A 14,721-nucleotide genomic window follows, 5' to 3' on the forward strand; every position below is an offset into this window, starting at 1 on the left:
TAAAAATCTTAGGAGACAAAAAGTATTCAAAAGGACAAAGTGGAAAGCTCACCTGATCTGAGCAGCAATCTTGAGGAGGATATCACGAGAGTAGTGCTAAATAGGAATAGACATTTTCAGAATAGGAAAAACAACTGCTGTCACAAAACTTGAGAGGCCCTTGGGAAAGTTGATTGGCTTAAGTCTCTTTGGTTTGAGTGGAAACCAAGAGGATTCATTGCCTGTGGCCAGATGTTACTTTCTGATTATGCATGGCCAAAAGAAAAACAAGAAAGGCGAACAGTGTACCACTCTAGACGAGTATGTACTCACTTCCACCTCTGTCACGCCTCCCTCTCATCTACCCCTGACAGAAGATGCAGCACATACTGAGAGCCATGCATCAGGTGCCACAGCCACCACCACAATCAAAAGTCATTGCTTTGGAGTCCAGTGGGGAAGGGCTGCAGGTTGACACAAGGAATGATGGAGCCTGTTATGTATGTCAAGCCAGTAGCACCTCAGGAAGTTTGAGACCTGACGCACTTGTAATGCAAGGACAAACAGTGTAGTCAGAGGAACGGGTGTCCTTGCATTGCAACTGGCTCGCCATGCATTGAGTTCTCTGCATGTGACCCATAGACCCATTCCAGATGAAGGCACAGTTGCATCCTTAATCGTGGGAAAATACCTCTGTCAAAACAGATCTGTCTTTTGCCAGTATTTACATACATCAGCAATGTATGTATGCATGCATTTGTTTCAGGAAAAAAAACGTTTAATTAAATGTATATATATATATATATATATGTATATATATATATATATATATATTTTAATGAAGGCATGTCTTGTGTCCTTCTCTTATCACATGTATAGGGCCCTATTGTACTTGTGACCTTCTCTTATCACGTGTGTAGGGCCCTATTTTAGGACCTTGAAAAAGGACTTTTTACCCCTCCCCCTGTCTCTTTTTAACAGATTAGCGAGAGAGCATCCATGTTTATAGCAATATACTAGTTATATGTAACATTGCTCCACACACATAATACACAGAGAGAGAGAGAGAGAAAGGGAGAGCAAAAACTCCTGTTACACATCAACTGCCTGTGGACATGTAGGCTAGTCCAAATGTACTGGCTTTCTGATCATTATTCCCAGAGATGCATCTTTTGAATGTTTAGTCTAATTACGACACCATAACCTACACTTTTTGTCAATCTCAGCCAATTGTCACGGTCCTCCAGCAGTCCATTCAATGTTTGGACTAAAAAACTCCGGTGTTTGTACAGTCCTGACTCTGTAAATGGTAAACAAACAGAGTGGGTCGGACCGAGCTATAAGCAACCCCATCTATTCAACATGGAAGGGCGGGCTTTCATTTGATTGGCTGTTGAGCTCAAATGTCAATAACCTTTCGTACAATTTCATTGCTTCTAAGTCTATCCTTCCCCCTCGCAAAATCAGAAATAAAATCTCAACATCACCTCTATACCATTTCTTACGGTATTATTACCCGGAAGTTTGGGACAAAAAGTAGCTTAATGATTGTCAGAGATGGGTTTTTGCTCTACACGTCTGTCTGATTTCATTGTTAGAATTGGTTTGAGTCACCTTGTAGACTATAAATAAGTTTTTTTTGTATTGTGTTGTTCCCTACCAACACCCAGTGTTTTGTAACATAAGGCTGCCCCACGTGTTGCCTAACTGACACATGCAGTGGAAGCTTCCCCGTCCATCAGCTAACGTTAGCTACCATAACTAGCGGTGCAGTTTTTGGTCATCAGTGACACTAGTCGCCACACAAAAGCGCACAAAGCGCACAACTTCGGGGTAGGCTAGTCTTAGCTTCCTGTCTCCCGTCATTATGAGCGAATATTTCTCTCTTTCAGACTGTGATGTGATTGGTTTCGATTTGGACCATACTCTATGTCGGTACCATTTGAAGGAGACCTCCAGGGTGAGTTTGAAAATGAATAGAACAGGATTCTCTTCTGGGAGACGCATGATTCTCTATTTGAACGGGAACCAGTTACCCCCTATTTAACGTGCAGTTAAAATAACTCCACATTTTAGCTTTATTTGTAGAGACGTGCGCGACCAAATTAGTTCAGTGCAAGCATTCTGTGTACATCCTTATTTTGTCAAATAAGCATTTGCATAGGCATTGCAGATTCAGCTACCTGCATACATAGCCTATTGGGTCACTGATCGCTGCAATAGCAAAGGTTGCCGTAGCTTAGGTCCTAGGATACTTTCTTAGGTGATGCTATGTGACATGGTTCAGACGCGCAGCAGCTTAGTTTATTTATGATGCATGACTCTTTCATAGTATCCTCGCCTCATTTTGCCGCAATATGAATCAGATGTATTACGCTACATTGTAAACCCGATTGATACATAGCCTTGATTGTATGACTTGACACAGCATGATGCTTTATGTAACTGAATGACGCTCATTGACCGTTTATCCTTGATGGCGTTGAACATAGCCCATGCCATAGGCTACGTGAACACTTCATTTAGCATACTGATCGTTTCTTATCTGTCAACCTACATATTTTTTCCTGTTGCAGCTGATCTATGAAAGCTTTGCCAGGTATTTGGTGGAGCATAAAGGATATGACAAAGATCTTTTGACCCTCAGTCCTGCAACCTGGGATTTTTGGTGAGTAGGCTTTGACCCCCATATGATCTCAAATACCGAATAGCCAATATGAGAGCATGGGTAATGCTAAAACATGTATTGACTAAGACGACGATGCACAGAGACAGCGTCACCAGCCAGGAATTTTAAATGAGTCTGTCGTGACTTCGCAGAACCTGAAGTCGTGGTTAAGATCAGGTGGATGAGGTGGATCAGAAAATGTCTTTGGCATCAGCATGAAATAATTACCCAATCAGTTTATTTCCCCCAAAGATGCCCACCCCCTTTTAGACAGTCATTTCTTCCCAAACCAGTTTATTTTGTGATGATTATTTTCACAGTTTCAAGGGTTTAGTATTGGACCTCGAAGATGGAAACCTTGTAAAATTGGCTGATGATGGAACTGTTTTAAGGTATTATTTAATTTATTCAAAATGTATTATTCAAGTTAATCGTGTTCTAATGAGGCTGGAAATACCTGTGATTGTTTGGGAGATGATACCTGTGATTGTTTTGGGAGATGCATACGGATTACTTTTCTGTCAGTTTGTAATTGTTTTGCTGTCATCATTGTTGACATTTGGAACTGTTATTTGGTACTTTACTTCTCAGGTCACTTCTGAGAAAACACTACTTACCATTTTACACCATTAAAAACTGCAGAGATGTTGTATTTTGTCAAAAGAATTAAAACTTCCCCAGTTGAGTACCAATGGCCCATGAGATGTATTTGAACACATTTCTCTGATTAGACAGAGATAACCTGACATCAGACAGGTCAGTGAGGCTTAGCTAATCCAGCATGGCAGCTTGTTTTTGAATTAGTGTTCAGTATTCATTTGATTAGATGACCTTTGACTTTTTCAATTTTTTTTTCAAGTTTTCGAAACTTTCACGAGTGTTGTTAAAAGGAATGCTTAGAATGTGAGAGAATAACACTTGAATAGGTGATATTTAGAAATATCCAGCAGCAGTTGATATTTTATGCAAAATATGAAAGACAGATATGTTTTCTTTGCATTAGAGATGGAATGCGGTTCCTGTATTTGATTCTCTTTTTTTACAATGAAGGGCAACCCATGGGTCACATGACCTTAGCGCGGAAGATCTACTGAAGCACTATGGTCCAAAGAGGGAATGGAAGCATTTTAATAGCCTTAATACCTCGTACACACGATCTGGTACAGTATTCTCGTTTTTGTAGTGTGCTTGATACAGTTATGGACCTTTTAGAAGAGGCTGACATAAAATATATTTCTTTAGGGTTACAATTACAAGTATTTTCCCCTCTTTCTCCAGCAAAATACTATTTCTATGACAACTACTTCGACCTCCCGGGAGCACTTCTCTGTGCAAGAGTTGTGGATATGTTGCACAAGGTAAAATTCAAGAATGTTACCATACCATCACATATTTACTCTTTAAAAAGGCCATTTTTGAATAAAATGAGTAATATTTAGTATTATTCATTGGCATTCAATGAATTATGCAAACTTCTCATCGTTTACAGCGTGGTAATGAGGTGACCTCCGACTTTTGGAAAGACATGATCGCCTCTATTGATCACAACTACAACACATCAGCATTTAGAGGTGAGTTAGCACGTTTTATATTTCCAGTGAAAAGTTGATTTTGGGTGCCCAGTTCTGTGAGGGAGACCATCAGAACATGATGCATACAGATGCCTGAGGCCGCAGGGGACATGAAAGGACCATGATTAACCACTGTAACCACTGTAACCATGGTATCAATAGGATGGTGAGTGGATCAGGGTTGTCTAGGTGATGGACATTAGAGTGTTTATGAAGTCATGTGATGATTTATGGTGAGAAGAAGGAGACAGTGATCAGTTTGGGATCTAAAACACTTTTTTATTTCGGTCAGTATGTTGTACATAATGTGATCTTTGAGATACAAAACAAATGTTGCATTAACAGACCTGTGCTTCGTTTCGACTTATTTCTTCTCATTGCGTCATGTTACATGTCTAGTTACAAGCTTACAGAATTTCTGCCATTTAGAAGTGATCTTTTCTATTGTACATGTCAAGATTGGTGTGTCTCACACTAAAGCCAGAAAACTGCAATGAACAGGATTTAAACACATTTTAAACAATATATATAGATGGAAAATCTTTGCATTATCTTAAAAGCGTACTTAACATAGCTACTTTTTTGAAAGGGTCTTATGGAATTTTATGTTTCTTAGTTTCTTCAGCAAACCATATAATATGATGTAAGGGGTTTCAATGGGTAAAACAGTACACCCTTCAAAAGTACTCATTATTATGCAAAATAACCTGCACTTAGTGATGGTGAATGCAATTATTTTTTGAGAAACTGCTCTTTGATGTTAAAGTTTGGGGTGTTGTTTAGTGTCTGTATCACGTTGCGGCAACCAAGAAACCAGAGAATGAGCAGTGAACATTGTCGGCAGCAAAGACGCCATTGGATTCCTCATCAGGAACCTGCATGTAGACTGTGTCATGAGTGTGCAACTCAAGGACAGCACTTCCAGACATTTGATCCAGGAAACCCTTATTATACTCATCATAAGTGAAAACCACTGGCTGACCATTTTTGTAAAGTGCAACCAAGAGATTTGCCCCATTGACATGCATGTGGTAAGCAAAGTAATAGAGTCCAGGGACTTGGCAAGTAAAGATTCCAGAGCCAGGATCATAATGTTGCTCACCATTGTACAAAATGGTCTCAAAGGGAATGGGGGCTCCTGCTTGAGGATAAGCCCTTGTCAGAACAGCCGAAAAGGCAGACATTGGAGCCTTCACCAACTCATGAGCCACAGGCATTATCTCATGGGATTTGATTGGCATGCTCTTCTCATGATGGTAAAGCATCTCACCTGGTTGACCAGGGGCTCCTGGGGGTCCAGCTGGACCTGGGAGACCATCATGACCTCTGGTACCAGGAGGTCCTGGTGGCCCTTGAGGGCCAGACATTCCTTTACCCATAACAGCTTGTGGGCCAGGAGCACCTGGGGGACCTGGATGACCTTTAAGCCCTGGAATACCGGATGGGCCTTGTGGCCCAACTGCTCCTCTTGCCCCTGGGAACCCTCCTTCTCCCCTCTCTCCTCTAGGTCCAGCTGGCCCTGGATGCCCCTTAACTCCAGCTGGCCCCTTTGTACCTCCGATACCTGGTGCACCAGTATAACCTTGCTCACCCTTTTGGCCTTGATGTCCCATATGACCTGTTGGGCCTTGTGGTCCACCATTACCTGGAATACCTGGCTTTCCTGTTAAACCTTGATGTCCCTGATCACCCTTAAGGCCCTTTGCCCCTTGAGGTCCAAAGCCTCCCACATCACCTTTAAGACCCTGAGCACCTCCCTCTCCCTGAAATCCCCTAGCACCCTGAGGACCAGCTTGGCCCATAGGACCAATAGCTCCTGGGGCACCTGTGAATCCTGTTGGGCCTGGCTCACCTTTCTGTCCTGTAGTACCTGGGGAACCTGGTCCACCTCTTGCTCCTGGAATTCCTGATGCTCCTGGCTTGCCAACACCTGGCATACCTGGAGCACCGGGCTGTCCGGCAGGTCCCTGTGGACCATTACCACCGGTAGGGCCATGCATACCAGGGTTACCATTTGCTCCAGATTTACCTGGAGCACCCACCCCAGGAGGACCAGCGTGGCCTTTTAGACCTGGTAGACCAGGGGTTCCTGGAATACCATCTCTACCTGGACCACCTGACTTTCCAGGTTCACCAGGATATCCATTTGAACCGGGTGCCCCAACTCCAGATTTTCCAGGTGGACCAACAGGACCCATGTGACCAGCAGGACCTTGGGCACCTGGTGAACCTGGAATGCCCACACCTCTCTCGCCCTTTAGACCTGGACTTCCTGGAATACCAGGTGCACCACTAGGCCCTGATCCACCCCTTGGTCCCATTTGCCCTGGAGCTCCTACTGGTCCTGATTTTCCAATAGCAGAGAGTCCAGAGGGTCCAGGGGTTCCGGGGCTACCTGGTGACCCTCTTGGGCCCATCTGACCTGCAGGACCAGAATGTCCTTTTGCCCCAGGAATACCATTGGCGCCAGGTTTCCCAGGGGAGCCTGGGCCACCAGGCTTGCCAGCTGCAGAGTAGCCGGGGGCTCCAGGTTGTCCAGGTTGACCCTTTGGTCCAGGATGTCCAACACCGCTTTTTCCAGGTGGTCCAGAGGGTCCAGGTTGACCTGGTGGTCCAGGTTCTCCAGGGCTACCTGGAATTCCTGGCTCACCTGGAATAGCTGAAAAAATAAAGGTGAAGATTAGGATGTGAAGTAGTGCTGGCAGTATGGATATACATTTGACAGTTTTATTGAGCTTTGCAAAATTAGCCAAATTACTTATGACCTACTCGTTATGTGATTTCGCAAACTATTTGTTATGATATTTGTGTTAAGTACGAGCAAAGATCTGCTGCACTCTATGCATAAAATAGGTTTGAGTTGACCTAACCTTTTTTTCATCAGTTATAGTGGAAATTCCCTTTGAGGTTGGATGGAAGAGTCTTCTATTTTTGTGTACTGGTATTGATGTCCAGGACTTTCATGCATCAGTTGGTTTGATAAATTGATCATTCCATTGTCTGCTCTGCTAGTGACCAGTCATCTCTCTGAACTATGACCATAGTAAGTAATGGTACATTTGTTGCATACTTTTCTAATTTTGATTAGTGTGTAAATCAGGGTTTCATTGATTTCCTGTATATAATTTACGTTTTCTTGTTTGAGCACATTACATTACAAGCCCAGGGCACACTTTTTTGGAAAACCCGAATCCATGCAAATGTGAGTTGCAACAGCAGATGTCCAAACGGATTGCAAAAGAATATTGTGGGAAAGTCAAAGGATAAATCAGGATCACTGACTAAAGAGTTCCTGTGGCATGAAGTCTAGTTGTCCTTTTCCTCTATGGCACTGTCTCGGCTCATTTCCATTCCTGGGATAAGGTCATTGCGTAACCTTGTGCGACCTCAACTGTGTTTTGGAGCATGTGAAGGCCAAGCATGACATATGGCATATCAGCTTGCTACTCAAATGTAAAACAGAGCCACATCCCCAATATGCGTTGTGAAAATGATACCAGAATAGAATTGTTTACTTTTAATTATGTTAGCAGTCAATCAAATTCGTGAATTGTTTCCTTGTTTTTCCCTCATATATCAATGCAAATTGATGCAACATATATTATGTTCATATACTGCATTCTACCATAAAAGCACTCCAAACAGTTTGTAATGATGTGTAGCAATTGTGGAGTTTGGTACACCCAGCTATGTCCCTTTTGTTTTAGAATAGCAATTGCACAACCTGACCTACTATTTGAGAGCTAAAAATCAGCAGGTTGCTAAAACCCACCATAGCAGAGTTGTTTACCAGCGGTGCTTCCCCAACTGTAGCTCATGGAACTGACCAGCAATGACATTGGCAATGTTTCAATTTTTTTGTATTTTTTTTGTATTTTGACATGGTGCTATCCTTGTTTATTTTTAAAGAGGTAACAATGATTAAAATGATCAAAAATGATTAACAATTTGAATATAATAATTAATAAATAAATAAATTAAAGTTATTAAGTAATAAAGTAATTAACTATACTTCCTGTAAAAAATATTGAAAGTCATCCTGAAAATGTTTTGCCGGAGCAAGTCTTGCCCTTAGGTTTTTTTGTAATTTACTTTTAGATTTGGTCTAAACTGTTGTGGCATAATTTAACACCACAAAAGTGTTTTGTTTTGGGTGTGCCTAGCATGACGTGGTAACATCTGGTTTGGAGATTTTTCAAGACGGAGCCTTAGCTGACCCTGGCAAAGACCTGTTTATGTGTTGGCATATGTCACCCGTGAAAACCACATGAGAGGACTTTCACGGAGAATAAAGTTAACTTCTAGCCTTTTTTATATTAATTGCACCTTACTTGACTAAATGTTTAGTTTCATGTTGTTTTCGGAGCCACAGCTGTTAAACAGAGACAAAATGTCCATTGATTACAGTGTGTGCAGCATACAGACAGAGACTCTGTGAAGGGTTATGGAAGTGGTACAAGTTTCTTCCTCTTTACTCTCTCTGATCCATAGCTGAGAGGCTGTGGGAAAGAACCAGAGCAGAAAAGTGTCCTCACAGGCCATTGGGAACTCAGTGAGTCCAGCATTACATAGTCAAATTGTTGTCTCAGAATCGTCAGAAGATCAGCATGACTCTTTAGAGTAGATTAAGATGTTTTAAAACCATAATGTATACTTGTTTATATATTGAAGTTCAAATGTATTTTTTCAAATTGTGGCTGGTGTTATGATGGTTACTTTTGGTTGGGTGGTTGAACCTGTATCATTTCACCTGTGGAAATGTGCTTTTTTCCCTTTCAAATAATGTCCAGAGCAATGTCCAGTTTCATGTATGGGTTTTAAACACTTAATGTCAGGGATTTCAGGATGGTCATTTCCACCAGAAGTATTCATCTTACAAGTTATTTCTATGCTTCTCTTTGTGAACTATTCAAATCTTGCTGGCAAGGCCATAAGCAAGTTCACATTTCCTAAGGAAGGAGCAACATTGCTCAGTCACAGTCAACTTATCCAGCGTTGCATTCTTAGTGAACCTCATCCTCAAATGATCTCTTTTGTTGACGTTCTTTTTCTGCTTCTTCTGTCACTACTGAATTTAATTTGAACTTCATTTTAAACAATAATTATACATTTTTTGTATTTACTTAAATGATGATCTATCAAAGAGCACAGACAAAATGTCAGGTAGTCTAAATGTCAACTATATATTTTATCTAAAAGTCAGCTATATCTGACATTGCAGACTCCCACACTCTTCTGCCTTTGTGGCGTGGAGGAAGTAAAGGAGTCATAAAACATTCTAGAATCACTCATTGTCTCCACTGGAATAAGAAAGAGCTCAGTTCAAAGCTGGCATAGTGTGGCCCAATACATTTGGATGTTAAAGCATGCAGACGTACTGTGGGTCTTGACTTGAGGTTGAGGGTGGTGCTTCTTCACTTGGTAGTGGTATCTTTCTGGGGTGGCCCCGGCCAAGGCTACCACCAGAAGTAGAACGCATATCAGTCGGAGGTCCATCCTCTGAAGCTAAACCTGTAAGATATAATACAGCCAGTTCAGACTGGTGAACATCTCGTAGTGCAACGGCATGATTGGGATTGTGAGCAGAGTTTGATTTTTCATTCTAAAAATACTTCATTTTCTCAGTTCAGTCAGCAGTCTGCTGCACTGATCAAAACACATCCCTAAGCATAGGAGCAGACACAGAATAACATCATACTCCATGTGACAATCAGCCAACCTAGTAACGCTTCCATCCCTTACACTACTGAACCCAAGTATGTCTATGCATGCTTTTACAGACTTGATGGACAGAACTGACCTGTTAGAAGGCCAGACACACACTCTACCAGCACAGAGACTCTTCCCACACAAACTGCCATATAGGTTCTCATGGCTAAGGTCACGAACAGATAGAAACATCATAGAAAAGGGGGACACCTACCAGAAGGTTTGGCCTCCAAAAAGCGGAGGGGTAAGACTCGGGATGCTGCTGTCCCGGGCTGCACAATAAATCCTCAGGTGTTCAGTCTGTCTGTGGAGCTGCTACTGTTTTTGAGTGAAGTTATGCGGGTATTTATATGGAATCAGCCTTCAGCATCACCCAGCATGTACCTAGTTCTGAGGCACCGCCCTCCTGTGATGTCAGCTGTAATGAGGGGTGTGTTGTCCCTCGTGAAGCCATGCTACATTGAGGATGGTTTTGTCTGCTGTTATGATGATGTATAGAGGGAGTCCAAGGGGCAAAAACCTGAGAGAGAAGGAAAGTGAACTTAATCTGAATAATGCTGCAGAATGGTCGTTTTCAGTGGTGTTTTGAGGCTTTCTTTGGAAAAAGAAGAAGTTCAGTTGTTAGTAGTTATTATCCAAGGCAAGAGCATGCGTCAGGAGAGGACAGTTGTGTAAATGTATGTGTGAAAGGTGTTTGAAATACGTTTCTAAAAATGTAACTCATTTAGAATTCCGTTTAGTTACCAAAAAGGTTTTGTGAGGTTTGTAGTCCATGTGAAGACACACATTTGCCAAATATCTAGATGTTTCACTTCAACCACTTAGAAGCTTGCAAACTTTCATGTCAGCATTTTCAATATTTTTTTATTAATTGTATCTGGAAGATATTATGGTATGTACAAAACATCCTATGTTATGAACTCTTCAATTAGAGTTGTTATTAAACAAAGTCAAGTATGATGGTGAGACTATGTGCAGTACTGCAAAAAGAACAGCAGGGGGAAGAGTGGAGGTCTTTCTTTATTCTCGTGGGAACCAGTTTCCACGGTTGCTATTGTGGTCCTACTGTAAGTTATTTTCAGCATCTTAAAACCAGTACTTAGTGCCAAAACACTTTCAGTAGGTGGGATCAGGGAGCCTGTAGTTATTATCCTTAGCCACGTAAATCAAATGGGTCCTTTTCTGTGTTTGCTTTAGCTCTACTCCTAGTAAATATTGTAATGCCTTCATTGAGCTGTCATACTTATGTAAACGCCCAGAATTATTATAAGAGTATAAAATGAGGATGTAATGCTCACTAAAATAGCAAACCAACAATTTTGCTCCATTAACCTTGTCCACTGCTTGTGGGATTTATTTGTTTTGGTATTTGGTATCTGCGTGTGTTTGAGGGTTTTGTGAGTAGTAGTTACAGACTGGTTGGCAGAAATAAGTTTGTGGTTCCTCTGATGTTAATCCTACCACTTTGATATTTCTACAGGGAAGGGACGTATAGTTTTGCTCTTATCATGTCCCTTCCCAAGGCTGAAGTGTACTGAGTATTGCTACTTCTGAGTGGGTTGCAGACAATCTCCATTCTAGTCACCTCTTCATATTTTACATTTGACACATGGATCATCAATTTTGTTAGGCTTGGTTTATTTTGTGTTATTGTGAAATAATTTATATTTCAGACGGGTGCTATTTACTCTTTCTGTTACTTTTCAGCCAATCAGAAGAAGAAGAACAATTTCATGTCTTCAACTGTGCTTTTTTGATTTTGTGGCATTAGTGATTTGGCACGTGTTGCTATGGTTCCGGTGAGCCTTAATCGGTATCCTGAACATATTATTTGAAAACCTCTCAGCTTTATAGCCAAAAGCCAAGAGAACCACGGCCATCCTGAGGGGAACTCCTTTAAAGCCAAATGACAGAGCTACATGGCCTGAAGCCGACACTTAACAACATTGGAGACGCCAATCAATGCATCTTATAGATATTCTCCCTCGCAGCATATGTGACCACATGGTGGCAACTTGTTTGCCGATTCCTCTGGATTTGCATCCTTTCACAGCAAATGCATTCCCATCTAAAAATAAGCTTCCTTTATGTTTGTGAGTGTGTGTGCCTGGCGTTGAGTGCTTGAGAGATTCTGTGGATTTGAGTTTGATTTAGGATGTCTCGTGATTTTCTCATATCTGTCCCTTAGTTGTGTAGAGTAAGTCAAGAGCATGGTGCATTCAGTGTTCATGACATGCAGGGACAACATGTTAAACACCTGCCACATGCTTTATAAATCAGAACCGTTTCTGTCAGCAGGCCGTCTTTTTATAGATACCATCAGTATTTTCATGCTATAATTAGTTTGATGTGAGGTTTTTGGTAACTGTCTTTTGCAGTTGTTGCAGTTGAATTATGGTTGATACTTGCAGCAACTGTTGCTCATTCTCTCTTGTATTGTGAGTGTATAAGTTTAGAGTTTTATTTGCTTTGAGTTCAAGAAATAGAAAACAGTTTTAACTTATTCAATTCAATTCAATTCAACTTTATTTCGCCATGTATACAGATAGTAGGATTTTTTTGGGGTTTTCTCCATGCAGGCTATAGTATCACAAATAGAACAACAAGACAACACAGAACAACAATACAAGGACAGATAGTGGTTTCTTTGTCATCTTTTTCAGTTCCTCTAGATATATTATGCACATTAGATGGTCTTGTTTGGTAAACAGTCTTTCTCACCCCATATGTAATTTATACAGTAGATATACACTTGACTGTGTTGTGTTCCTATGGTATCTATGTTAGTCAACACTGGAGACAAGTGAAGCAGATTAGTGGTTGGAACAAGCGGGGCCTCTTTCATATACTGTAGTCTGAGACTGGGCCTCTTTCATATACTGTAGTCTGAGACTGGGCCTCTTTCATATACTGTAGTCTGAGACTGGGCCTCTTTCATATACTGTAGTCTGAGACTGGGCTTGGTAGAGGTGGGGATTACATGACACAGTACTTGATAGATGTTCCAGACTCTCATTACTTCTGCTTCACTAATGCAGTCTCACTACTACAGTAATATGTGCCTCTGTGCTCCATGTGAGTGTTGAAATGCAGAACCTGGCCATGTTCAGAGGGTGCCAGAGCACCCTTCAGACGTGTTTAGACTCTGTCTTTTCTCTAAAGCTCCCGGTGACATGATGTGGCACAACTTGTAGGGGGGAAAAACCTAATTGAAGGTTGAGGTGACCTGATTTAGTCACAGAGATTGCATCTATACATAGTTTGTTCTTTTTTTTCTGTGTGGAAGTTGAATGGGATACAGCTTTAATGTTTTTAATAAACCAAATGGGCCACTAAGAGGCACTTTCAGTTTATGAATGGAAGGATTGACGGTGACCCACCGGGATGAGTTAAGGTTCAATTACAGGCACCCGAAGACAAACGTCTGGAAATCACCACTGGAAGTTTAACCATCATGAGGCGTACCAAACTGGTAGTGAAGAGCCAGAACTGCACCCAAATTTGCTTTACTAGAACCTAAAAATACCAGTATATTTAAACTGAGACAGTGAAGGGTTTCAGGCGGTTTTTTGAAGTCGTCAAGGCTCAGTTTTGTTTTGTGCTCTCAGTCAGATTAGTTCAGAATTTGAGTTCCTCTTTGGAGAAGATCTGTTTGAATATAATTTTGTTTACTCAAGACTGCATAGGGCTAAAACAATTAACATTAGCCTTTCATAAACTCTGTTTACTTTATTGCCTAATGTGTTTTGCACCATTAGGGCACAGTGTGTGTTATCTATGCCAGTCTTTTAGATTTGTCATTTTCCCCTCTCTCCCTTAGACTGATACATCATTCTATATCAAGCTATATAAGCCCAATAGTTATGTTTAAGGATAGCAACAGGGAAACTGGATCCATTTTGGCTATGCTCACCAGTAAATCTGTGATCATGGCTGACTGACCTCCAGCTTTTTTTCTCCCTGTCTGTGTGAAGATTTCATATTGAGAGTCATTTCAGGGTCTCGCCAGAGACCAGGAGATTTATCTTGTTTATACACTTCCCTCGCTAATGGGCACCTTACCAAGTTCAGAGTTTTTGGGAAGGAGGTTCTGCCCACAAGCGGAGAGGTTGCCCGTGCTTTGGAGGGCACGCTTTGGAGAACCACCACTTACAGTTGGGTCCTCAGGCAGCCTAAGGGCTGACCAGAGTGTTCTGTGCTTTCCTGATTGGTGACCCAAAGTATACGGCTGTGTAGGTGGTGGCAGGGTTAGTGGTGACTAGCGAGCTAGGTGTCGCATGCCAAAGCCACTGTCTTGAACAGTACTGTGATGCTTTTCTTATCCTTGTTGTTGTTTCTTTGTATGGATCACTTTTTTTAGACCAAATTGTCACCCTCTCAAAAGTGATTAATGTGGACAAAGGAGTCGGGTGAATGTAGGTGCTAGAGATTCACACGTCATAAAGAGTAGAAGCATGAACAGAGCTCTATCTCTCCTGTACAGAAATGCAGTAGAAATGTGGCAGCAGTTTTTCCCGTTAGGGTGTTTGTAAGAGGTCAAGATTGTTTTTGTTTTCATTGGTGACATTTTTAAAATAATCTTTTTTTTCCTCCTGTGGGTAGCTGTTTGGATATGGCCTTCCTTCACGCCTGTTGATGTAGAGCCATATCCCTGCCTCTTGTGCTTCTTGCTATGTGTCGTTGAGCCCTTCAGTCAGCCAATTGGGCCTTTAGCGATGTATGAATTCAATACAATTTGCTGCAAAGCAGTTTGTGTACAAGTGGTGTAATTTAATACTGTGTAGCGCAACGGAC

At 41.5% G+C, this 14,721-nt stretch overlaps 2 protein-coding genes across 2 annotated transcripts in view; one reads left to right on the plus strand and one right to left on the minus strand.

Annotated features, from left to right (window-relative positions):
- The first annotated feature begins 1,516 nt into the window (after positions 1-1,516).
- nt5dc1 (5'-nucleotidase domain containing 1) overlaps positions 1,517-14,721 on the plus strand; it is a 51,562-nt gene continuing 38,357 nt past the window's right edge. The window contains exons 1-6 of the mRNA XM_012821418.3: positions 1,517-1,939; positions 2,556-2,647; positions 2,968-3,039; positions 3,698-3,807; positions 3,926-4,005; positions 4,137-4,218. Coding sequence (XP_012676872.2) covers positions 1,847-1,939; positions 2,556-2,647; positions 2,968-3,039; positions 3,698-3,807; positions 3,926-4,005; positions 4,137-4,218 — 529 coding nt within the window. The 5' untranslated portion in view covers positions 1,517-1,846. The remainder of the gene's footprint in view (positions 1,940-2,555; positions 2,648-2,967; positions 3,040-3,697; positions 3,808-3,925; positions 4,006-4,136; positions 4,219-14,721) is intronic.
- col10a1b (collagen, type X, alpha 1b) lies at positions 4,477-10,226 on the minus strand. Its single transcript, XM_031581191.1, has 3 exons — positions 10,142-10,226; positions 9,597-9,729; positions 4,477-6,877 (listed from the first exon to the last, which is right to left on the minus strand). The coding sequence occupies exons 2-3, from the start codon at positions 9,712-9,714 to the stop codon at positions 5,010-5,012; spliced, it is 1,986 nt and encodes a 661-aa protein (XP_031437051.1). The 5' UTR covers positions 9,715-9,729; positions 10,142-10,226; the 3' UTR covers positions 4,477-5,009.

This window comes from Clupea harengus, chromosome 15 (genome assembly GCF_900700415.2).
Source record: "Clupea harengus chromosome 15, Ch_v2.0.2, whole genome shotgun sequence".
NCBI classification, from domain to species: domain Eukaryota; kingdom Metazoa; phylum Chordata; class Actinopteri; order Clupeiformes; family Clupeidae; genus Clupea; species Clupea harengus.

What these genes read in the sequence shown, in the direction of transcription:
- col10a1b (XM_031581191.1), bottom strand. Translation starts at nt 9,714, where the DNA reads ATGGACCTCCGACTGATATGCGTTCTACTTCTGGTGGTAGCCTTGGCC. An exon ending in ACCTCAAGTCAAGACCCACA is followed by an intron (nt 6,878 to 9,596) that starts GTACGTCTGCAT and finishes TTATTTTTTCAG; the next exon opens with CTATTCCAGGTGAGCCAGGA.